The following is a 25,594-nucleotide window of genomic DNA, read 5'->3' as shown; positions in this document are numbered from 1 at the left end:
GCGTCGCCGCGGCCGGGAGGAAACCTGCAGACACAAACACAGACTCGCAGGAATCCGCCTGCCTCTCATCGCTGCTGGGGTCTGCGCCGCACATGCTGTGTGCCTTTTTGTTTTCATGTTAATACAAAATATCTCTTTTTTTTTTTTTTTTTTAAATAGGGTGGCTGAGTGGTTTATGCAATAGACGCACTGCAGCCTAAACATTTGCAGGTTCAGGCGTGGGCTACATTGTTAGTTAGCCATCCGTGACCAGGAGGCCACATTGGTGGGACTCCAGTGGGCTTCGTCCAACGGGGGCAAGCCTCCTTGGTTTTATCACTGCATTAGTTCCTCGTAATGGTGTTCCAGGAACCTGCGGGCCCCCGGTCGTCAGTGAAATGTATGCCTAGGGTTGGGTGCCGAAACCTGGTACCACTATGGCACCGGTTCCCTTATCACCGGTACCTACTGGGCCCAAATCGGAATGCAGGTTTTGGTGCCATACGGCTTCACTAGCTAACGTTACACTATGTCACCCGTAAACACGATTAAAAAATGAATAAATGATCATCAAGACACTAAATTTTAGGAATCACCGGTCCATAGTTTTATTGCCTGCCACGATCAATCACCGCAGGGATATTTTACACTTCTGATTTGTTGAGAGAAAGCAATCTACCATATATGCAAGTTCAAGGGCAATGTAGAGACAGCTACTTCTTCAGTGATCTATGGATGGTAAATGGACTGCGTTTATATAGCGCTTTTATCCAAAGCGCTTTACAATTGATGCCTCTCATTCACCAGAGCAGTTAGGGGTTAGGTGTCTTGCTCAGGGACACTTCGACACGCCCAGGGCGGGGTTCGAACTGGCAACCCTCCGACTGCCAGACAACCGCTCTCACCTCCTGAGCTGTGTCGCCCCTGATCTGTCTTCTGTTGCATGCTAAGCAGTAATACCAAAGGGGTGGCAGGGTGGGCTTAACATCGCCCTCTAAATCTGACAATAATGATTCTTTGTCAGGGGGCAGCTTCTGGGGCCTCAGGTAGAGGTTCACTGTTGTGCTTCGTTAGGCTTTCCAGAGAGTTAAGCCTGTTCTGGAGGCAAAAAACCCTTCTAAGGAGCTTATTGGCACGGCTACTGGGATCCAGCCTGCCAAGATACCAGCTTGAGTCCAAATCCCTTCCCAGCTACCATGGCTACCGGCTTTCACTCGGAGCAGGAAACGCTGGCAGCCAGCGCAAAACGAGCCTGGGCTCGAGACCGCGGTGGGAATGCTGGGACCTGGCGAGACCTGAGATACATACGCGCACAGATACGCACTCTCAGGCAGATAACAGGAGTGTGTGTGTGTGTGTGTGTGTGTGTGTGTGTGTGCATGTGTGTGTATGTGTTCGTGTGTGTTCGTGTGTGTGCGTGTGCGTGTGTGTTCGTGTGTGTGTGTTCGTGTGTGTGCATGTGCGTGCGTGAGCGTGTGCGTATGTGAGTGTGTGTGTGTGTTCGTGTGTGTGCATGTGTGTGCGCTTGCGTGAGCGTGTGTGCGTGCGTGTGTTCGTGTGTGTGCGTGTGTGTGCGCGTGCGTTGGTGCCTCGCCTGTTCACCACGCAGTTGGAGAGGCACCAGACAGCCCTAATGAAAGCCTTGAGGGCCCTGCCTCCTCCCTGCCCTCTCACAGGAGGCAGGGGACGGGAGTAAACCGCTGAATGGCTGTGCCTTTCTGATCCTCCAACACATTCATTAAAGTACTACAGGTAAGTGTCTTTTGGGCCCATTCACACCGGGAGGTTGATTTCTAGGTGACCTCTCCCTGATTTATCCAAAAATTTCAAACAAGGTATGGCAGATTTGTTTTTACTCCACGTGAGGTTAAAAGATTATTGTTGTACCACCTGATAAATGTGTGAGATTGCTCTGATATCGATCGCAGTTCACATGTAAACATGCTGGCCACATCATCACATTCTTGTTTTGTTTTTTCTTTGTGATGGATGCAGTTGGCTCATTTATGGCAGATATTAGCATATTAAGTATGTATTAGCTTGTTGAGAATAAGGGTTTTTGTGGCTGGGCTTGCGTGATACTGCTTGGGGAAATGACAGCTCGCATTCTCACACTGAGTGAAAACGCAGTGCAGTTGATTAATATGGGCTGACATGAGAGAAGTTATGGATGTCGGAAAATTAAAGAGCATAAATCACCAATTTAAAGGCCTACCAATTTAAAGTTAAAACCTCAAGCTGTACTCTTCAGGTTTTAGCATATGAAATTCAATTTCGGCAAGGACACTTTGCATGTAAATTTTATACTTACACATTGGAAGGCTGCCTAGATTCACTGTGCTGTGATGTTCATGAATATTGAACGTAGAAGCATTTTAGTGTATACCGAAATGTGAAAGGACAGGCTGCAGGCATAGAATAGTTTTTACAGTCAAAAAATGGCCGAAATATGTAGACGCTTTAATATCTCTCTGTACAAGCCTAAATAAAATCACACAAGATAGCTGTGGGCAGTGAAGTCGCTTGTTTGAAGTAGAGGAGAGATCAGCTGGGTAGAGGAGAACACTAGCTGAAGTGGGGGTGGGTTGGGGGAAGAGGGCCATGGACCTGTGGAGATGGACCTGGAGACCTGGAAGTGTGCTTCCTAAAAGCTGACCAGGAAACGGATAAACACGTTTTATTTCCTACCTGCTGAGTCATTGGGCCTTCCTACACTCATCGTGATCAAACAGATCTCCTTGTCACAATTTTTACTTTTTTTTTGGCCTGTAGAGTAAACATACTCCATATAAGTTTTTCATAATTTCTTCCACATTTTAAGGTTTAATTAGAAAAGTGAAATACGCCACACAAAAACGCAAAATAGAAGTAATGCCAAGGAATGTTATGAATGGCAAAACAAGACCTTTCCAGTGGGGCTGTAACTCTCTCTCGAAATCAAAGAGATTCTGTCACACAAAACAGCACTTTTTAAAATTAAATTTGAATATGTGACAAAAGTCCTGTTAACACTGGCGGGCCAATGCTTAGCTTATTAATTAGACAACCTGGAAGCATTAGCCTGGATGAGGGACTTAGGATACCAACGACTGTACTACTGCACCAGATGTTAAGACTTGATTATTTTACAAAAACGCCTTAGTCTACATGTCACATGACATTTTTTAAAATGTATTTTTATTTATTTCACCAGGCAAGTCATTAAGAACAAATTCTTATTTACAATGGCGGCCTGAATGGGTGGTTTGCATAATGCATTAGTTAATTAAGTGTCCTTACGTAAATATGGTAATAATTACAGCCCTGTTTCCCATGCAAAACGGATAATTATTCAAAATCAGCTTAATGCAACAGGTGTGGTTTCAAGGTTAGGAATAATGAACAGCAATTTAGCATTTAACCTTTGGGCCAAAGGCTGGGATTATGATCACAAACAGCTGGAAAAATAGCTATGGGAACAACATGGAATCTACCCATTCATTATCAAAAGGATTTGTGAAACAATAACAACTTCATCATTAACATAAGTAATATTACCAAACAACTGAGCAGCATTCTCTTACCGTGAGTCACTCAGTTAGCATACTACATGGATAGCATTCTACATGGATATAGAGGGCTCCATTTCCTAAAGGGGGGGGGGGCGGCGGCTGAATCTGTGGGGCCACAGGGGCTGTTTAAATTAAGGCCATTAATCCGGCTACCTTCTGATAATATAGAACCATTGTTTAGACTGCTGTTAAAATTTACTGTCCAGCTTTGGAATATCACAGCATTTGGGCGCACTTAACAGGTTGAAGATGATGAATTGCATCTCAGTCTGATGTTATGTGTTTTCCCAGTGGGGGGGGGTGGGGGAGGGGAGGGGGCTATCCAGTGATTTAGTACTATGATTTGTTTTTCAGAGCGCTTGCACAGACAAATTCACGTCTAATGTTCTGTAACGTTCCAATAAACAAGGCAGCCATGGAATGGGTAGAAAGACAAAAATGTGAGACAGATGTACAACATGGGAGGGAAGACTTGATTATGAGCAGAAAGAGACTGAAGACAATTTTCACTTATGTTTATTTGCCTCGTACTTCCATAGATCACTGTCACTGAATATGTGCTATGATATAAAGTCCTAAGGTGACGATCAACTGTTTGCTTCCATTTACTGTACCCTTCAGTAAAACGGATTTTAAATGTCAGAGTTAAAATATTGCAGTCCCACAATGCACGTTATGCATTTCTATTAAACAATATATAACTTTTCGAGCATATGTTGTTTATGTATAACGGAAGAGTGAAATAACATGGATGCTCTGTGTTATTTCATTGTCTCCTGATGAGATACATTCCTGCTGTCTGACTTCTTCCTTTTGATAGAAGCTTTTTTTTTTGTTCAGGTCGTTGGGGGATCATTTTCCTGGCATGTCTGTACGTATAATGGCTGACCTGTTTCCTTGGTATCTGCCTGTTCAGTTTTAAAATATTCAGAAGAGTTATTCATAAAATGTTCCTTTCACATTCACTTCGAAACAACAAAGAGTGGAAGCATTTTTCTTCTGATTGTTTCCAGGTACGCGGGAAGGAATGAAGGAAGAAACGAAGAAAAGGAAAGAAAGAGAGGGATAGATAGCAATAGCCATGCCATAAATGTCAATTAAAGCTTTCTTTCAGGCCAGAGTTAGCTGGATGAGAGGATACTAAACCACTGTTGGTCACAGTGCAGCATGAGCACGGATTGGTACTCACTTGGGGGTATAATGAGTAAGGAACTGGTCTTGTGACCTAAAGGTCACAGGTTCGATTCCCGGGTGAGACACTGTCGTTGTGCCCTTGAGCAAGGTGCTTAACCTGCATTGGAGGTCTTGATCTGGGTCTCACTCTTTCATTCCACATCATGTTTGAGTGTTATCTACCATTATGATAAATATGCAGCGACTTAAATTTCCCTATCGGGTAAGCACAAACAAACCAATGGATTTCTCTGCAAAAATCAGGGGGCTGTACCAATTTAAATTGGTTATTTAAAAAGGACAATAATTTTCCGTTGGATTTAAAATGTGTAACTGAAGAAATGCGTCACCAGTGGTTACGGAATGTGATTTGAAACCAAATGAATGTCGGTGCCTTTGGGGTGTCCTCGATACATTTGCAATTGTCTCCATCCCCCAGGTGTACGGCAATTATATTAATTTGTTATACTGTCTGAAGCCTCTCCAGAGGCTCTTTTTATTTGGCTTTGACAAAATAATAGGAAGAAACAGCTTTTCTGTTGCTCTTGAGCTGGTAGGTTCTGGCTGAATTAAGATACCATGCGGGCACTAACTGAAAAGCTTCATAAAATTTCATGAGCATAATTTCTCAGAGCATGCCCCAGGTAGCCCCCATTAATAAGCATTCATAAATACACACATCACCAAAAAAAGTAGATGTGCACTCCTTCATTGACTGAACAAGTTACTATGTCTCAATCTGCAATGTTTAGTTTTGTTTAGGGAAATGATGTGATTTATGAGTATCATTGAATTAAAATTCTTAAATCTCCACAGTCAAACAAATATATCTTGACTGCAATTCTACCCATGTGAAAAAATAGCATACTTGACATAAAATTGCATGTAATACTGGAAGTTTATATACTTATATATTAGTTTATATGCATATATAAATTAAGTGTATATACTTACATATATATGAAGTTCATATACTTCCAGTATATACTTCAAGTTTTCTTAAGTATAAAATAGCATACTTCAGATATACTTCAGTATTTTTGGCTGGACCGCAACAGCGGGGCCAGCCCTACAAACGCAAATGTTTGTGAGTGACTGAGTGAGCGATGAAGTCACACCATTGGTCGGCCGAGTTATGAAGTTACACCATTGGTCGACCGGATAGGTCCAGCCATATACTAGGTTTTGACCAGGTCTTGTTTCACATTCGTAGACTTGTATGATTAGAAGAGATAGAAGATAGTTGAAGCACAAAAATAGCATTTCAGAATCAAATGCAAGTTTTAAATAAAACATAATGTAAACATCTGAATTTCTGCTGCAAAAACTATTCCAAAATCCAGAAATATCTTTTCAAATGAAAAGATTTTGCTTCAGCTAAATAATATTTATTTTGCACCGGGAATTCATCTTCAGAACGGTTTATGGAAACATTCATAATACCTGATTCCCTGCCTAAGAGAGAAGTAAGCAGATTTCTTATTCCACTGTAAGCCCAAGGTACACGGACTCAAATAATTGCAGCTGATATTGGACTTTGTGCTCCAGACAGTTTTTTTTTTTTCCATACTGCGTTCATATCAGGAAAATAAAATTATTCTTGCTACAGGAAGGTTATGAAAAATGTCTGTGGATACTTGAAGAGGTTACAAAAATTTGCCTGAGATGTCAGAATGATCATACAATAGTTCCAAAGGGAAACATATTTCTAACAGACATCAAAGCATAAAATAGCTTGCAGACTCTCTCATCTAAAAAAAATTAGATATGACTATTTTTATTATTATAACATAGGACAATAATCTTTCGAGGACTCATCATTTCATATGTTATTCATGTTATATTGAATATTAAAGTCTCTGAAGTTCAGTGGACAATTTCCATATTACTGTGACAGTTTTTCGACATGTTCATCCCATAGTCTCTGTTCTATAGCTCCAATAATAGCTTATACTAGGGCTATTATGCAAAAAAAGGCTCTTGGGGGCTTGCCCTGCTAAAGAACTGGGTTTCGGTGTGATGGCATATTTGATTTTATTCCATTTGCTATTTTGACAAAAAAAAATTTTTTAAACGTGTATATATTTTTGCATCAAATGGAACGAATACTGGAGTTTTTCACACAGAAAGCGATTTTCACCAAGTTGACATGTTTGTACACAATGATTTTTTTCCCCTTTATTTTGCATTTGCATTTACGTTTAGTCATTTAGCAGAAGCTGTCAACCACATCGGCCCACGCAACTTGCATCCATACAGTTTGTTTAAAACACATTTACACAGAGAGGTGTTTACTCGAGCAGTTCAGGTCAGGCAAGCAGCTCGAGGGTGAAGCACCAGCGCCCCACCTGCAAATCAAACCTTGGCGTCGGGCGCCCAGCACCTCAACCATTAGGCCGCACCGTAACGAACGCTGACTGTGCCAGTGCCGACAGGCTGGCGGCTCTACAGGTGAGGAACTGGCTGTACCGGTGTCCCGGCCAGGGAGGGGGGGGGGGGGAGGGTTCATTTGGCAAGCGCCCGTCTCCTCTTGCCACGGTTTCCCTCATCGGGTAGCTAATGCGGGCAGGTTGCGGGCATCTGAGTGTGAAACGCGCTCCTCTGGCGCAGCGAACGCACAGAGCTTGTGCGAATCAAAGCAGCACCTGGACGCATGCACCGAAGGAGAGGCACGTTCCCGAAATTACAGGGAACGTTGTCTTGAAAAGTAACGAAGAGTTCTGCGAATGAAATTGGGACATTCCGAATTGTGATGTTCCAAAGGAAATGTAATGTAAGGGCCTACATACGGTTCATGTAGAATGTACATTTATTTTTGAAATTGGAAAATGGATGACAGATGGTCAACGGCATTATATTTGATTGCATAAGGAATAAAAAGTAAATGCTATTCCAAGGGAACAATAAGGTGAAGAATGTATGTTTATTTTTGTAATTGCAAATGCAGGACGGCTAATGAACTGCATTTTATTTGATTGCACAAGGAATCAAGGAACTACTTTTGATTTCTGTGAAGGGTGAGAAGTGACTGAATGTCACTGTGACAAGAACAAACAAACAAAAAAACTTGTCCCTTGGCTGCTTGCTTCAAAGCTGTATAATCTCAACAAGCTGCGTGTTAAAGTATTTTGAATGTCTTCGCATGGTAATACCGGGAGTCTAGACAGAGACAGGCAAAGGTACACTGTCATAAATAACACCAGAGACTGCACTCTGCTTCAGCCAAGTGCTAAACCACTTAATGTCTATGGGAGCACACAAGTTATGAATAAAACATATGACAGGAGTGAAAAGCACTAACAAGGAAGACGTGCTCCACAATAAAATATTTTGGAAATGCAGAACATCAACATTGCGTACTGCGGCACAGTAAAATTCCAGTGAGCAAAAGCCGGAATCTAGAGGGGTGCAAGTCTAGGTTGAGAAACGTTTTGAATGGATTAGGTTAACGCCAACATAGTTCAGGTTTTACCCGGATGTAGCCTGGCTATGTCCTAATCAGCTAGAAAATGTTCACTTCTCAACCAAATGTAGCCGGGTTTCCACCTGAAAGCCTAGACAGTGTTTCATAGACATTTTCATCACGAAAATGTTCACCGGGATGGAAAAAAAACATATTTTTCCTTTCATTCAGTAGACATGACGACCGTTGTGCTCCTTAGAGAGCAACCTGACCCACAAGCAGTAGACATTTTAATCTGTTTTTTGTAGGTGTGTTTTTACAGGAAACTTGGAAACATTTTCGAACCGTATATGCTATGTGAAAAACAGATACGTTAGAGTACATGTATATCTTTTCAGACCTTTAGCAGTTATTCTAGTGGTCTGCAGCAGCAGATTTCCACATGCTGTAGACCTGTAGAAGACTGAGCGATGGTAAATTAATCTGATCCTTCTGATACTGCTGCCAAAACAGGGTCAAGGCCAATGAATCACTGTCAAATACACTACTGTGGGTAGAGAACTGCAAAAAATATTTCAGAAGTCTGATTCACAGAAATGATTGTATTCACCATTTCCCCGAAAATAAACAAACAGCTGTTATCAGGGCAGCGTAGCAGCAGAGGGCATTTGGGGTTGCAGGGTGGCAGCAGGATGGTCAGAACCAAAACAACACGAGGCAATGATGATAAAGCTCAAATGTTTAAAAAAAAAAAAAACACACAAAAGTCATTTCAGTACAGCAGACATTTTGATGGTAATTCCTCCCGCTCTGTTCCTCTGCCGGGTGTTACAGAAGGGGCCGGAGAGATCAGAGGACTGGGCCACCAAATCCCTCCTCCATTCAGCGGGGGAAATGGATCGTGAATGTACTTCAGTCCGGTCTATACTACATCCCCCCCTCCCAACCCCCAGTCGTTTCAGGTCAGCTAGAGACCATTGTGTCTGCAGCTGGGGCAAATTTTGCCCCAACGCCGCGCTCAAACACAACAGTCAAAAATGTGTTCTCTTTGAATGTATTTGTTTTCCTATGGTTTTTTTTTTTTTTTTCTCCTCTCCAGACTTTTCTAATCGGTGCATATCGTCATTAACCTGCAATGAGGGAAAACTAGAAAAGGGTACTGCCAGCCACCGTGAAGACATTTCCCCCTGCCCCCCCCCCCCCCCCCCCCCCTCTTTTTTTTTTTTTTTGTTTGCCTGTGACTGATTTCCCTCACCGGCCTCCTGTTTCACCACTTAAATCTAACAGATGGTAACGATTTATTTATTTATTTATTTTTTTTAATGCATCTGGTTTGATCCGGTGACCTTGGTGGTTCTGACTGGAATCGGTCTAGTCTAAACCAGACGTTTATGCCGGTGATTAAGCGCTCGAGAGCAGCGTATGGGCTCACCATCATTACCCTCAGCACTGAGAACAGGAGCATGCGAGCACAGCCTTTTTATGGTGCTCAGACCTTCCCAAAAAATGTTAAGTAGCTCTAAAGGGGCAGAAGTTTTAGTTTAATGTTGGCCTCCAAGTCTTTAAAAAGGGTGGCGGGGGGGGGGAGGGGGCAATTCCTGTCCTGAAGGGCCGGTGTGCAAGCGGGTTTTTGTTTCCATCAATTACCTACAGCCAAATGAGCTAATTGGCTGTACACTCCACACACCGGTTCACACGGAGATTCGATCGCAGTAAAACATTTCACATCGAGACACAAAACGGTCTTCTTTGTTCTCTTGAGGGACAATATGCATGTAAAAGCACTACGAGATCTAGGGGAGATAGTTTCTTGTCTTTCTTCCAAGGTCCTATAATGTGAGAAATATGTCTTCAGAATGTTGAGTCCTCCGACTCAGTCTCAGCTTCCATATTCAAAGTTCATGAAAACTTTGAATATGAAAGCTGACTTTCTGGAAATTTCTGCAAAACATTTTTCAAAAATTCTCTGAAAGTCCAAATGTTAAAAATAAATCAGGAAGATAATTACGCAGCAGTTCTTCTCAATATGCATATGCAACTAGCATATGCATGAGCTGCAATATCAAGATAATGATACAAGTGTCATACAAGTGCTGTATGGAGATACAAGTGTAACATGAGGAGCTACAGGGATATATTAAAAAGATTCAAGTGATAAGTGATAAGAGCCATCCGAGATTGGGAGTACCCTGCAGAGTAGTGATAGTTAGTCCAGATACAGTCTGAAGAGACGCATCTTCACACCACTTTATGCAACTAAGCGTAAAGAAGATGGAAAAAAAACATGATTCAGCAAAGAGTGGCATAACAGAGAGGAAAATAAGGCTCATATTAGGCATATAATTCTGGATTTAATTCAGAACTAAGGGTTTATTCAAAATTAACGATACCTGATGTAGTGTTGAGCAAGTCTTCCAAGAGTTGCAAATTCAGGGCAATTTAATGAGGTCCCTTGGACCAAAATACCTGAACCTACTGATACCTCTTCATTAAAGTGATTTCTCCATCCCACCAGATCCTTGACAACATGTAACTATAGATATTATTTTAGTCTTGAGGCCCCTGTCAAATCTGTAGAGGCAGAGATTGCCACCACTACCTAAAACACAGGCCAGCTGGCCTTAATTTAAAATAAAGAAAAGATAAAGATCAATGAAATGTTCTCACCTGTAGGTTTGTGATTTTCTAGGTTTGTAGCCTGTCCACTGGGGGGGAAGATCAACAGGCCTTAAAGGACTAGTGGAACGATGTTTTTGTTGAGGTGCACTAACACGTAAGAGACATTCTGTGGATTTTCCCTAAATTTCCCCTGGCTTAAGTCCAATTTCCTCTGCTGATTCATCCAGCCATGGTAGAGGCAACAGGCATTGTTACACGAGGCAATGTCACATTATGCTAGACTAAGGGCACTATCACTATCACTATCCATCTGCCACACTTCCTCAGGTATCCATTACATCAGGGCTGCCCAACCCTGTTTCTGGAGATCTACCTGCAGCTCCTGGAGGTTTTCATTTCAAGCCTAATTTGGCAGAACCCAATTCTACCGATTAGCAGCTCAACAGGATCTCTGGCTGTTGAACGAGCTGTGCATTGTTTGGATTGGGCAGCTTTGCACTGCATGGATCTGTGCAATAGCCTAGCAACGAGATCACGGGAAGTCCAGGCGTGTCACACGCTGTGTATGTGTAAGAGAAATGGGGTTTTGTGTGCTTCAAGCAAAATGCAACACGGTGCTGTTCCATATTATCTATTTCCCAGAAGGCAATGAAGTCTCGAATCCATTAGTATGACATTCCACTTAATTTAAGTGATAATTAGTTTTATAATCTCATTATCATTTAAAGTGTAGGGTAGACAGGAGAGGCCGACAGGGGGAAACGGTGTTATAAGTGATGGGGAGAAGCGTTAGCTTCAAGCTTTTGAACAGAAACAGGTGACAGCTGTTGACTTTGCGCCATTACATCATACGTTTTCAGACAAAATTCTGTTGGCAGTTTTACAAGAGACGCTGGGGACACTTCATGCGGTTGACGTGTAACTCCATTTGCTCTTGGAAGGCAAAATGGAGGTTCTGAGGCATGGGTACAAGTCATGTAACGATGTCCTCCATCCTTTAAAAAACACACACTTCCCACTGCTTACAAAAGCTATCTGTCCGATCTGGGTAAACGCAGCAGCTGCACAGCAGCGTATAGCGGGCCTTTATGAGTCACCACAATCACCAGACCGAATCTCTCCGTGAAACCACAATCTAATCGCGTGCATTCTCCGAAAACAACCAGAACGCTGGCAGCTTCGCCCTTGCGCACGTCTACCTCAGTGAACGTTAAGAATGCAGCTATGCACTCACGCGTTATGTATTCAGGACCTAACGGCATTGCTGTTATAATCCAAATTTTTTTTTTTTTACCAAATGAAAACAAGGCCAGGATAGCTGTGTGGCGCACCAAGCAGGACAGAAAAGCGCAGGTGTTGTGTTACTTCAGGTTGATTGCTCATGACCCCCGAGGGATTCGCTGCTGAAATCGGTGAATCCCTATTGCTTTTCTATGCGACCATCGCAGAGAAGCTGCGTGCGATTCTGAGGTGGGCCGGGGGGGTGGTCTGGGAGGCTAGTCTGTCTGTCTGGTGCTACCCTGTACCGGATTCCAACTCACATTCCAAACAAAGTAAGATCATAACACCCCAGCAGCTTAATAGGAGTTGTACAAGGGACACACTCACAAAGGAAAAAGTGGAGCGTCAGCAGTATGGAGTAGTTTAAACCTTATTTAAACCAGAAAACTATCCATTGGTGATGAGAGCATGCAAGGTGCTATTTTATGGACAGTGTAAGCAGCTGCATGTTCTTTTTTTATTATTATTTTCCAACATCTCCAACAGGGGAAAATATTCAATATAAGCCCGTATATCTTAGAGGAAGTTTAATGGAGTGGTTCTCAGCTGCTCGGCCAACGATGACAAAAATAACAGAGGAAACCACAACTTAACTCTGCAGGAACTGTCATGAAACGAAAATGAGAGAATAGCAAAGGTTGACTCTCTCCAGACTCATTCACAGGGTCAAGATTACACTGCAAAATGAAGTCTGCCTTAACAAGTGTTTCAGGCTACATTTACACCGCAGGTCTTGATGCCCAGTTCCGATTTTTTGCCAATATTCTTTTTTTTTTTTACCGCCTTTTTACATCTACTTTTACAAGTGACCCATATTATCCAATATCTGTGTTTACACAGTTTATACTTGAAACAACCCACATGTGTACACACGGGTTTGGCTACCGATACAAATGTAAACAGCCGTGACGCGACAGCGATATGACCGTCTGAGAAAATAAGACAGAAATAATAATTCAAGCTATTGCTTTTTGAAGCATCTTAGGTCTCACATTGGGCCCCACCATCCCAGAAAATCCTGTGTCCCATATTTTTTGAGGGCCCCTGTAAGCCAGGGCCCTTGGAATAGTCCTAACTGCCCCACTCACCGCCCACCCCCCCTCCCCCACCAACCCCTACCCCTACCCCCTTTCGGCGTCCCTACATGTGTGCATCAACAGCCATGATTCTCCCAAAGACTAGGCCCACACACACACACACACACACACACACATCCAGCAGCCGGCTCGGAGGGAAACTTTGAGCCACCTCTGGAGGCAGGTTACGTAACGACAGCAGACCCTGTACCCCGAGCACCGTGTCACGCCGTGTGCTGCCATGGCAGCCAAAAAAAAAAAGAAAAAAAAAACTGTTTCACTTGCAGCCCATAACCACACCAGCTTTGAAGTAATGACTTGGCCATTTGTGCTGGACATGAAGAGAGGAGGGAAAACTAAAATCACCCCAAACTGTCAAGGATCCACTGGCAGACACATAAGTTTTGAGGAGAGCAGAGTTACCACAATCCCGTATGCACCAGAGCCATTTGTATTCACAGTGGACTTAAAGTCACTGGACTTCAACCAGCACAGTACTGTACCTGCTGACTGTGTTACCCAGGACTGAACCCTGTGTGCCTTAGCATTTACATACAGCACGTGGACACATCGAGAAATGGTACATTTACTAAACATAAAGCACATTCTTTCCAAAGTAAGGTCATTTGTCACATTTTATAAATAAATTTACAAGTACGATGTACAAATCAATAAGGAATACAGCATTTCAAATTAAAGGGAGATACAGAAATATGTTATTAGTGAACTGAAGAACAGATTTCATTGGAACATTTTTTTCTGTTTCTGTTCACCTCTTCTGCAAGGTTTCAGGCTTTCAGCCTGCTCAGATTTGGTTTTTTTTAAGAATGATGGTTTTTCCTGTTGAATAGCATTATTGACTAAATCTATATTCTTATACAATTTTTGCCTGCCTGTGCAATAATGTGCATTATTGATGTAGCTAATGTTACATGTAAAGTAATTCATGATTTTAAACACATTTTGCTTGCATGAAGTAGAAAGACTTCCCAGCTGAAATATAGTGATGAAATAATAAATCCTGGATAAGGGATAAGGACAGAAGCATGCTGCTTGCCACAGCTCGTTAGCATTTCTGTGGTTATTTGTGTGGATGATAACAGCAGTAATTGCTTGTTCTCAAGTCCCTTCCATCATATGATGTTTTTGTGTCACAGGGCACTGCAGTGAAAATAACCTCTAAATTCTTCCAGTTCACAAAAAAAAAAACAAGATTGTTTAAGATGATTAAGTCTTTTTTATGGTTGTTGCAGCAAATACATTATGTGATTTCTTGTGTCTTCCAGGAATGAACTACTGAGAAACTGTTGTAGTTTTCCTTGGAGTTAAACGTACCTCATTCTGTTTGCAGAGTTGGTCCTCCAGGAAAGTAGGGGATGACACCGATTTTCATTGGCTAGGGTCCTGGATTGAAAGAAACAACAGGGTGACTGCCAAGCAAAAATACTTTGGTTATGGGATAAACTAATCCAGATTACTAGCTTCTCCTCATTATTGTTTCACCATATGTCTCTATCATCCTTTGCTTTTGTATGGTTCTGAAGACTGCAAAGACAAGCTAGTTTATGTCCATGATGGCTCACTCCCATCTGAAAAGAGAGTACAGATTGATGAGAAAGTTGTATATACACACACACACACACCCCAACCCTCTGGGTGTTTTATTGACAAATCTATACATCTATTTGATGAGTGCACTGAACAAGTGCTATTCCAGAATGTGGGATTTAGTGGACTTGGAGTAATGACTCATTCTGACAGATTTCTGCTACTGTTTTCTCTGATATTACTACTGCTTGTGCATGTGCACATGACTGCACCAAGAAGTAACCAAGAAGAAGAAAAAAGAAACGGTCCATTTCTGCTGTTGCTCAAAACAATAAACATGGTTATTACAACCGAGGCCAACACATTACATTTCAAAGATTGGATGTAATTGCTTGCAATATAAAGGAAGGGGAAAAATGTGTTCTTCAGACAGCGGAACAATTCTGAGTAATTGGTACACACGGATTCTCACGTCCAGATGTCAGCAACGAACTCCTATTTTTATACATTTTTTCCCCCTGAATTTGGAATTCCCAGTTATATCTGTGAGACCTGCCTCAGCTCAACAGCATCCATTGCCAAGGCACAGCAGCTGTGGCCTTATCAAGGTACTGGAATCTGAACTGCTATAAATGGAAGGTCTACAAGTCATGCAATTCGAGAGCACCCCGGATTTAAGCCAAATGGATATGCAGAGTAAAAAGTTCAGTATTCATTTAAATGAGAGTTTATGTGAGTCAAAGAGGGGTTAAATGGACCATATGACATCAGAGTTTATTTAAACATCTGAGCCAATTTAATTAAAAGGGGATTTTATGCAGCTGTATCTCAAAAACAAAATGAAAACACTGGGAATTATATAAATTAAAGCATAATTTTTAAAAAAAGTACATGAAAATGTTTTAATTCATAGAACTACACGCTACCCAACTTTCGTAGTTTTAAATGCCTGAGCCAATTTTGGACTGATCACTGATGTGCAAAGAGAAATGCATGGGAAAGTTTCATAAATTATTTAGGTCATTTAAACTCATTTTATATCAACTTATGTTAAATTATGCTAAAAGCATTGAATTATTCATTACCCTAATTCATTTTGGTCACATTTTCCAGGCTGGATGAATCCAGATTTTGGCCTGACATTTTTAATATGTATAAAACATATGAGCTCCAGCACAGATCCTAATTTCTTTATTCAAACCAGGCAAACATAATTAGTATATGAATCGGAAACAATACAATAAAAAATTTAATAAGATTCAAGATTATATTTCAGGTTACAGTGACAAAAAAAGTGTATTGGCCATCCTTGATCACTCACTACGGTTTATTACAGTAAGACATCAGGTACACTTTGAGACAATGGATATCAGCGAATACATGTGTTCCCTGCGTAAACTCAGATGAAGCAGTGTGAAGCTATGTGACAGAATGGCATTGCGTCATGTGACTTATGACTGGGTGAATGAGAAGAAGCTTAATAACTCCTGTGACTTTCCCCACACCAGGGAACCTTGGTGAGGGAGGAGAAAGTACAAAGTTTCAGACACCCAAACACTGTTCTGTTCCAACCTCACGGCAGTGAATGACCTCATCACTGTGTATGCAAATACAGCACCATGGCAACGAGGCAGAGCCAGGAACTGTTCCGTTCCATTGGGGCAACCGTTGTCCGATTTCCACAAAAATCTTCGCGGCGATACTAAAATTAAATTGACCATGTCACGCAATTGAATCTCACTTGAATTGAATTAACTGCGACTTGTTTGAGGGACAATGCTGCACTCACCATCAAATATTTCAGACGTGAGACAGACTTTCCGATAAGAACCTGAGACCGTACGTAAATGCATGTGCACAAATGCAATGGATAACTCATTCTCTTCTTTGAATGTAGGCTATTCTTAGGTTGTTAAACTTTCCTGAACATGCATTGTTATTTTGGTGTTTATTTTAATGGTAACGGAAAATTACTGACGAAACCAACAGTGACCACAGGATAACATGCTAATGGAAAAAGTGCTTTCCAAAGAGGCTACTTTTCTTAATTAGATTACAGACTGACAGGTGAATCAGTGGGGTTCTAATTATAGAAACTGGGAACACCTGGTCCCTCACGCCAAGCCATCTGTGGAAAATGAAGAGTTCAAAAACAACCAAAGCCGTCTGTGTTAAAGTACATTTAAGGAGAAAATTATGGAAGAACAAACGTATGTTTGCAATGACCTGAACAGATCAAAAGATTGGCCGCAACATTAAATGAAAATATAAATCTAAATATATAGCTAGTTAATACAGTAACTCTAGCCATTCATATGTGCTGCTATTATATAACCACACAACAGCTTGCATATTGCTGCTAGTTAGTTCAATAACTGGTTACCCGTCACTTGTAGAATATAGATAGATGGCTAAAGCTAAAAATTAGGCAGGACATGTGATGACAGTTTACCTTACATCGACGGTAAACTCCGAACACCGCTATAACAGGAAGGCAATGGGACTCGGTGAATCTCAAGATATGGCCCTTTAACCTCGTTTTAAATCACGGCTGAAAGGTGAATTTAGGGTCACAGAGAGGCGACGCAAACACATTCTAAACATTCTGCGTATCACAGCCTACCTTTATGTGTTTATGAAGTACCTTTGTCATTGACATACATAAAAGTTTTGTGAGAGGAGTGGTGTGTCACTTATAAAGCACAGCATGAAAGAATGTTACCTTGGATGACAGGATGTTTGGTCCATAAAGTGAGGCTGTCCCTGCGCACTCCCCGTTTCCCAGAAACCTTTTCCTCGATTTCCAAGCAGCAATGTTGACAGGCTTATTTTATTTATTTTTTTACTGCACCAACCAGAGATGAAACTGAATATTTGCACCACCAAATTATTCATTCCTCCACATTCAGTATGCACTGCATGTTTTTTTAATGTCAAACCCATACTTCCCAACGCATCAATCAATCAAACGATTTACGTGACACGTTTTACAAAAAATGTTTGTGACAATATATATGCATCACAGTATACCCTGGCCTAAACTCCTACAAACCAAGCCAGAGGTGATGGTGACAAGGAAAAGCTCGCTGGGTGGCATGTAATAAGAACTATTGGGCGGAAGCAGATTCAGTGTCCATTTAGGTTGAAATCCTCACTTTAGATTTTTTTGCTCAGGGAACCGAAAAATTTCAGGCCAAAAGCAACTTCACATTTTTCTCGGGTTGCTTCCATCTTCCAAGATGAAAGCAACCCAACTATCCTTTCTGGTAAAGACACTATCTTCTGCACACTCCCACAGGCAGCCATTTTAAATGATTACCTGGAAAAAGGTTGTTTCCTGAAGGCTATTTTAGGTTAACAGCTATGAAAACAACCCAAGGGCCATTACGGAATCCGTCATCACACAACACTATGTTTACAGGATGACGCACACAACTGTTAAGCCTTTCAGAATCAGAAGTGTTTTTTGAAAACATTATTAAACAGCATTTTGAAGAGCTAGAACTGGAATTGGGGCATATGTAATTGTACCATAAGATAAAAAAATAATACATGTATTACTATTATATTAAATCACATTCATAATGTAGATCACCAGAAATGTAAATTTACCACAAGAAAAAAACAAAAAACTTCAGTTTCATAAATCACAGGCAGTGTAAGACTCAACCGCAGGGCACAGGAAAATGCACAACTTCCTGCGTCAGGTCATGACATTTCTAATTAGTATTGAGTCACGCAGGACTCAGCTGGACAGGATGGCCGACTGTTTCACTGAAGACGCTGCCCATTGCCTTTCATGGTGGTTCATTTAACCTAGAACCGAATACAGTTCTAGTCGGTGTTCCGGTGAATGGTTTTTGCTGACTTGGGTGTTGCGCCAATTCAGAAGGTCCTACAGCATCTAAATCAATGATCTCAAATTTAAATCCAGTGTGCCATTTTTTCTTAAGTGCCTTCACACACTTAAGCGCTTAATACAAGTCACTGATTAGCCAAGAGTCTCCACACCTCACCCAAGCTCGACACAGGCTGCTGACAAAAAGGAAAAAACCTGTAGACACGGCAGCCCTCCAGGACTGGAGTTAAACCTGCAGACACTGCAGCCCTCCAGGACTGGAGTTAAACCTGCAGACACTGTGGCCCACCAGGACTGGAGTTAAACCAGCAGACACTGCGGCCCTCCAGGACTGGAGTTAAATCCGCAGACACTGCGGCCCTCCAGGACTGGAGTTAAACCAGCAGACACTGCGGCCCTCCAGGACTGGAGTTAAATCTGCAGACACTGCGGCCCTCCAGGACTGGAGTTAAACCTGCAGACGCTGCGGCCCTCCAGGACTGGTGTTAAACCTGCAGACCTCCAGGACTGGAGTTAAACCTGCAGACACTGCAGCCCTCCAGGACTGGAGTTAAACCTGCAGACACTGCGGCCCTCCAGGACTGGAGTTAAACCTGCAGACACTGCGGCCCTCCAGGACTGGAGTTAAACCTGCAGACACTACGGCCCTCCAGGACTGGAGTTAAACCAGCAGACACTGCGGCCCTCCAGGACTGGAGTTAAATCTACAGACACTGCAGCCCTCCAGGACTGGAGTTAAACCTGCAGACACTACGGCCCTCCAGGACTGGAGTTAAACCTGCAGACACTATGGCCCTCCAGGACTGGAGTTAAACCTGCAGACACTGTGGCCCTCCAGGACTGGAGTTAAACCTGCAGGCACTGCGGCCCTCCAGGACTGGAGTTAAACCGCAGAGCTGCGCCTCCAGGACGAGTAAACCTGCAGACACTGTGGCCCTCCAGGACTGGAGTAAACCTGCAGACACTACGGCCCTCCAGGATGGAGTTAAACCTGCAGACACTACGGCCCTCCAGGACTGGAGTTAAACCTGCAGACGCTGCGGCCCTCCAGGACTGGAGTTAAACCAGCAGACACTGCGGCCCTCCAGGACTGGAGTTAAACATGCAGACACTGCGGCCCTCCAGGACTGGAGTTAAACCGCAGACACTGCGGCCCTCCAGGACTGGAGTTAAACCTGCAGACACTGCGGCCCTCCAGGACTGGAGTTAAACCAGCAGACACTACGGCCCTCCAGGACTGGAGTTAAACCTGCAGACACTGCAGCCCTCCAGGACTGGAGTTAAACCTGCAGACACTGCGGCCCTCCAGGACTGGAGTTAAACCTGCAGACACTGCGGCCCTCCAGGACCGGAGTTAAACCTGCAGACACTACGGCCCTCCAGGACTGGAGTTAAACCAGCAGACACTGCGGCCCCCCAGGACTGGAGACTGAGATCCCTGATCCGAATCAAAGTCCGTTACTTGCATTTGAAAGACTGTAATAAATACATTTTTCATTTTCATTTAATAAATTTAAAAAACCATACAAAACAATAATTTATAATAAACTTTATTAGGTAGTTACCGACATTATCTACAGCACTGGATACAAAGAAAATGATACTGTGCAGGCCTGAAAGGAAGAAAGAGCAGCACTCCGCATCCATGCATAACAGAAATGAACGCCAGATGACTACAATCGCACAAATCTAAAAACAAATTTGTTAAGAGAAAGTCTACGAAGAAAAAAAAAAAACACCACATCTCGGCAAGTCTCAGCCTCTCTGTGTTAAGTCAAAAAGGGCTGCACATCATTTTCCTTGCATTGTCACCATTACCCAGCATCGTCTCCCAACGAGAAATTACAATGGATGATTCATGAACAAGGCACCACACAGCAGCATCACCACATATACAGTTTAAAATTTTAGCGCCATGAACCCAGTTTCCAACTCCCTCTCAGCCTCCGTTAAAATAATCTTCATAGATCATGTACAAACACAAACCCGCCCCCCCCCCCCCCCCCCACACACACACACACATTTTTGGACAATCTGATCAGATCAATGTACAGACATTTTTTTTCAAATTTAAAATAAAAAGGAGTTTAAAGAAAATAAGCTGTAAGACTTCCTGATGGGTAAAACGGTACAGAGCCCATCACAGTGACGTGATCATTTAAAGAATACACTTTAAAACATGAAACTTTTCTCCCCATAAAAACTCAGTTTTAACCAGTACTCTGTGAAACAGGCACTTGAGATATTGCAGTAAGAAACCTGATGTGTTGGTGCGGTGTGCGCATAGAGCACCCCACGCTTTGAAAGTAAAAACACGAGCGTTGACGCTTTTTGAAGTGAAGAGGGGGACCAGCTCCTCAACAGCATTGAAGCCACAGCAATCTGCGTGTGCATGTGTGCATAGGTTAGAGTGTGTGTGTGTGTGTGTGTGTATGTGGGTTTGGTGTGTGTGTATGTATGTATGTGGGTGTGGGTTTGGGGGGTGTGTGTGTGTATGTATGTGGGTGTGGGTTTGGTGTGTGTGTGTGTATGTATGTGGGTGTGGGTTTGGGGTGTGTGTGTGAGTATGTGGGTGTGGGTTTGGTGTGTGTGTGTGTATGTATGTATGTGGGTTTGGGGTGTGTGTGTGTGTGTATGTATGTGGGTGTGGGTTTGGGGGGGGGGTGTGTGTGTGTATGTATGTGGGTGTGGGTTTGGGGTGTGTGTGTGTGTGTATGTATGTGGGTGTGGGTTTGGGGGGGGGGTGTGTGTGTGTATGTATGTGGGTGTGGGTTTGGGGTGTGTGTGTGTATGTATGTGGGTGTGGGTTTGGGGTGTGTGTGTGTATGTATGTGGGTGTGGGTTTGGGGTGTGTGTGTGAGTATGTGGGTGTGGGTTTGGTGTGTGTGTGTGTGTGTGTGTATGTATGTGGGTGTGGGTTTGGGGTGCGTGTGTGTGTGGGTCTCCTGGCTGCACATGGCTCCCATGCAAAAACCTTGGCGCAGCGCTTTAAAAAAAAAAAAAAAAAAAAGAATTAAATACAGGAAGTCTCTCTGTTCTCTGCCAGAGTGACTGCAAGGAACAGAGGGTCGTTTTTTTTTTTTTCAACAGCCTATTTACCGATGCCTTGTTCTTCTTTCGTTCCAATTCATAAAGACGCACAGCCTGGGATTTACTAGTTTATGGAGTTCATACTGAATCATAACGGCATGACAGTGTAGGTATTTCTGCACCCAGGACACACAACAGCATTCATAAAACGGAATATTTCAATGGTCATGTACCAACGTGAACATTAAAATATCGAATCATCAGGTCTGGAATCATCATCCGTCATAGAATGACAGCACCAAAGTCGTCAATGGCAGTCATCACAAAGGGGGGTCGTAGAGATCGATATAAACCAGATCTGATGACGGTGTTGTGAGGAAGGCCGGGATAGCTGGGTGATGAGGGCAGCCCCGGTTTGGGGGGGGGGGTCCCGTCCCGCCGCGGTCTACGCGCGCACGCTCCTCCCATCGTCATTGGTACAGCAGGTAGTTCTTGAGGGAGGCGGGCAGGGGAAGTCCGTGAATCTCGCTCAGTCGCTCCCTCCCCAGCGCCATTCTGACCGAGCGCCGGCACAGGTCCATCAGGGGGAGGGGTTCAGCTGTGGGGGGGGGGGGAGACAACAGACAGCGCTTAAGATCAGAGATCAACAAGGAGCACAACATCAGCTGAGCAAGCACTTGCCAAGTCGCGAGTCAACTGACAAAAGGAGAGAGTTCTCAAGCTTGGGACTCGTCGTAATGCTGGTCTCTCTTTCATAATAACCACAATTGCAACCTCTCCTCAGTTGCTAACGAGTTGTTAATTGGGGGCTTAATTTCAAATGCCAACCACGACTCACTCTCTTAAAGCCACGCTGTCAGAAATGGCCATGCATGTCAAGAGTACATATCCCACATCAGAAGGTGCAGAAATGAATGTTTTTAAGGGCTGAGAGTCTGTGGTCAGTGTGGTTATTTCTGAAATAAAACCCTGAAAAGGGGCAAACTCTCGGTGCTGTACAGGTATGGGGCACGCCGCCCCCCTCAAGCCATTATTCAGCGGGATGGCATACCGTACTTGCCGTCCCACTATCCACATCTGAGGGGCAGTCACATCAACCAAATCTTTCACTTTGTGTCCTGTTGCATATCAGCAAAGGATTCCGTAGTACAGCATTTAACATTTTTATCTGACTGAATTAGGCTATAGTCTGCAGTGAAGCAAGCAGTAAGTGCTGAAAAATATGGACACCTGGGTCACTGAAATCTAGCAATCTGCAGACAATGAAGTTCAAACAAAGTACACGGTAATAAGCCAAATTCTGAATTGCCGAAATGCGTTTAAAATCATCAAGAATGGCAGAATGTGAGCAGATGTTTGAACACAGGAATCAGCGAGGCACAGTTATAAGGTTCATTTCAACTCAAAAACACAGCCAAGTTTTGTCTTTCAGTGACAGAGAAAGTCATCCATGCATTTGACTCCCCTAGACTACTGTTATGCTCTGTGTGCAGTTATAAATCATCACGTTTTATTGAGGTTAAGTTGTCAAGTTTCAGCAGCTAGGTTTTCAACAATCTGAAAAGATGTATACCAGTACATGGGTTTGTCCAACCAGTACCCCATGGACTCTATAGGCTTCCATTAGTACTTACAACTGATTGCAATGATCACTCTTAGTAAAGTAGTACTTGGATTTGCCCTCAACTAAAACCCTGTAGTAAAATTGTAGTAGCCAATATGCCAGAGAAACAGCTCAGATCAGCTGAGAAAAAGAAATGTTTTAATGTTTCATCAACAACGATAAAAAAAGGAGACCAAAACCTTCACTGTAGTTTTCTAAACCATCTAAGCCCATACTCAATAGCCAAAATGCAGAAACACTTGGATGTTTATAATCTTTTAAAAACAATTTAAAGATTCCTTTTCATTTTACTTAAAAACAAAATCATTTAAAATAAAATAAAAAATTCATATCACTTCACTATCTTTCACTTCACTCACTGCCTTTTTAATTGCACCTTTGTGGAAAAGCTCTGTATGCATAAACAAATATTATTTCTGCAACCACTCACTGCTTTCTGCAAGTTTTATTAATCGAGAAATTGGCCGTAGCAAATAACAAATACAAAAAAAACAATGAGTTCCCAAGACAACGACTGACTGTCGGCTGGAAAAAGAGAACGCTCCATTCATTCATGTCCTGATGCAAACCTTTAGTGCCTGGATGGAATCTTCCTAAGCAGGTTGTTTTTTTTGGGGGGGGGGGGGGGGGGAATGTCACTTCAATAAACGCAATATGAATCTGAGCGGTAAGACCCAGGATGAAACCCAGGGACGAATATGCAAGTTGACAGGGAGGGGGAAGAGCACTTCCATAACATCTTCTAAAGTCAGGTTCAGAAAAAAACAGCTTTCACCCCTTCGTTTACAAAGTATAAATTTTCCATTATAAATGTCTGCTTTTTTGCTTATTCGAAGACGGACATCTTGTGAAGCAAACTGTCAACAGTAAAATGTGAAAACGGGGATAAACTGAATGCAGCCTGCTGTCTCCTGTGTACCCAGTTCTAAGAAGAGGTAGGCTAATGGATGAGATAATGGATGAGGTAATGGATGAGGCAAAGCATGGTCATGCAAACCTTCTACACCAGCACAACCTTATACACGAGAACGGTGTGAAATTCCCCAGAATTTCCTTACATCCTGGGTGTGTGTTTCACAACCGTCAGAATTACCAACCCACTGTCCAGTGGCTTTCCTTAGAAAGACAACTCCACCCTGCATCATTCAACCGTCCATTCCCACAGAACCGCCATCATCCCACACCTGTTCCTCACTGAGAAAAAGAGTCTGCATTTCCCTGATCCGGATGAGAATGACTAGCAGAACATCAGTTATCCAAAAGTTTGTCATATGACTGAACGTCCATTCTCCCCGTACAGAAACAGACCAACAGGTCTCTGAAGAGTCTGATATAAGCAATCCGGTTTTCCCTTTGCAATGCAATAAGTAAAGCAACTTTTATACACACCACTGCTGAATATCTACACTAGGCAGTGCCACTGTACACAGTAGTATAAATGGAGGGACTCTGTGTTTCCAGCACAGGTTTTAACCTAGAGAGGAAGCACATGAAACCAAGTGGTATCCTATACATACACAGCACAGAATTACACCTTTCCCCCTCTCATTTGCCAGTATGAAAAAAACAGGCTACACACAAGAAATATGTTGTTTTTTTTTTTAAGTTTCAAAATGTCACTTATTTATACAGAACACATCAGTCATGCGAAGAGTTTAAGACAACGGCTAGTAAATTAAGACTCTGGTCTTCCATCTTGCTATTCTAAAGTGCGCTGTCAATGAATTCCGAGAGGTGGCGGGTGATTTATCAAGACGGAACGCTTGTCCTTGTGCAAGCGAATAGCAAGCCCGCGTTGCCACGGCAGCAGAGTGTCCCGTGTACCCATAAGTCCCCAGGGCACACGCTCTGGCCGTCCAACAGGTACAGGAAATGCAAATGTGATTGATAGTGGAGGGACCGAATGGTGAAGGTGAGGGGTGAGACGATCGAAGCGGAGGCATCGGAAATGCACGCTTGCTGCTTTAGACTTCCATCCGAACCTGCAAATAATTATTTTGCAGATCTAAACCTGAATTATTAGTCGAGTGTCATATTTGTATAAACTGCTTACCATCCTTTAAATTTTTGATAAATTATTACATTTTTTTAAAAATCTATGGTGAAGTTACAGTAATACAAAAATATATTGCATAACCAGTAAAAGTATTTTAAGATTTCAGACTTTGCGGAGGAGTGACTTGCTTTTCCTAAAGCCAAATACTCCCTGCAGCGGGAATTAAAAACAGCATGCAAATGGCCTCCCAGGTGAAGTGCAAAGGTACACAATGACATCAGAGGCTCTTATCAGCACTAGTACATTACACTTGCTCTCGCACAGGACCTCTGTACCGGCAGCTCGGAGGACGAAAGAGCAGCACAGTGTGTGTGTGTGTGTGTGTGTGTGTCTGTTTGTGTGTCTGTGTGTGTGTGTGTGTGTGTGTCTGTGTGTGTCTGTCTGTGTGTGTGTGT

At 42.8% G+C, this 25,594-nt stretch overlaps 1 protein-coding gene and 1 long non-coding RNA gene across 2 annotated transcripts in view; both read right to left on the bottom strand.

Moving 5' to 3' along the window:
* LOC135235361 (uncharacterized) overlaps positions 1-17,346 on the bottom strand; it is a 50,635-nt gene extending 33,289 nt beyond the window's left edge. Inside the window, exons 1-2 of the long non-coding RNA XR_010324363.1 lie at positions 17,083-17,346; positions 14,418-14,486 (exon numbers count right to left, since the gene is read on the bottom strand). This is a non-coding gene — a long non-coding RNA (uncharacterized LOC135235361). The remainder of the gene's footprint in view (positions 1-14,417; positions 14,487-17,082) is intronic.
* A 2,677-nt stretch (positions 17,347-20,023) lies between these two features.
* The window catches only part of LOC135235360 (SPRY domain-containing SOCS box protein 1), a 31,234-nt gene continuing 25,663 nt past the window's right edge, over positions 20,024-25,594 (bottom strand). Inside the window, exon 3 of the mRNA XM_064300791.1 lies at positions 20,024-22,117. Coding sequence (XP_064156861.1) covers positions 21,990-22,117 — 128 coding nt within the window. The 3' untranslated portion in view covers positions 20,024-21,989. The remainder of the gene's footprint in view (positions 22,118-25,594) is intronic.

Source organism: Anguilla rostrata, chromosome 11 (assembly GCF_018555375.3).
Source record: "Anguilla rostrata isolate EN2019 chromosome 11, ASM1855537v3, whole genome shotgun sequence".
Classification (NCBI taxonomy): domain Eukaryota; kingdom Metazoa; phylum Chordata; class Actinopteri; order Anguilliformes; family Anguillidae; genus Anguilla; species Anguilla rostrata.
Note: the sequence above shows the minus strand (reverse complement) of the source record. Positions and strands in the feature narration are given on the sequence as shown.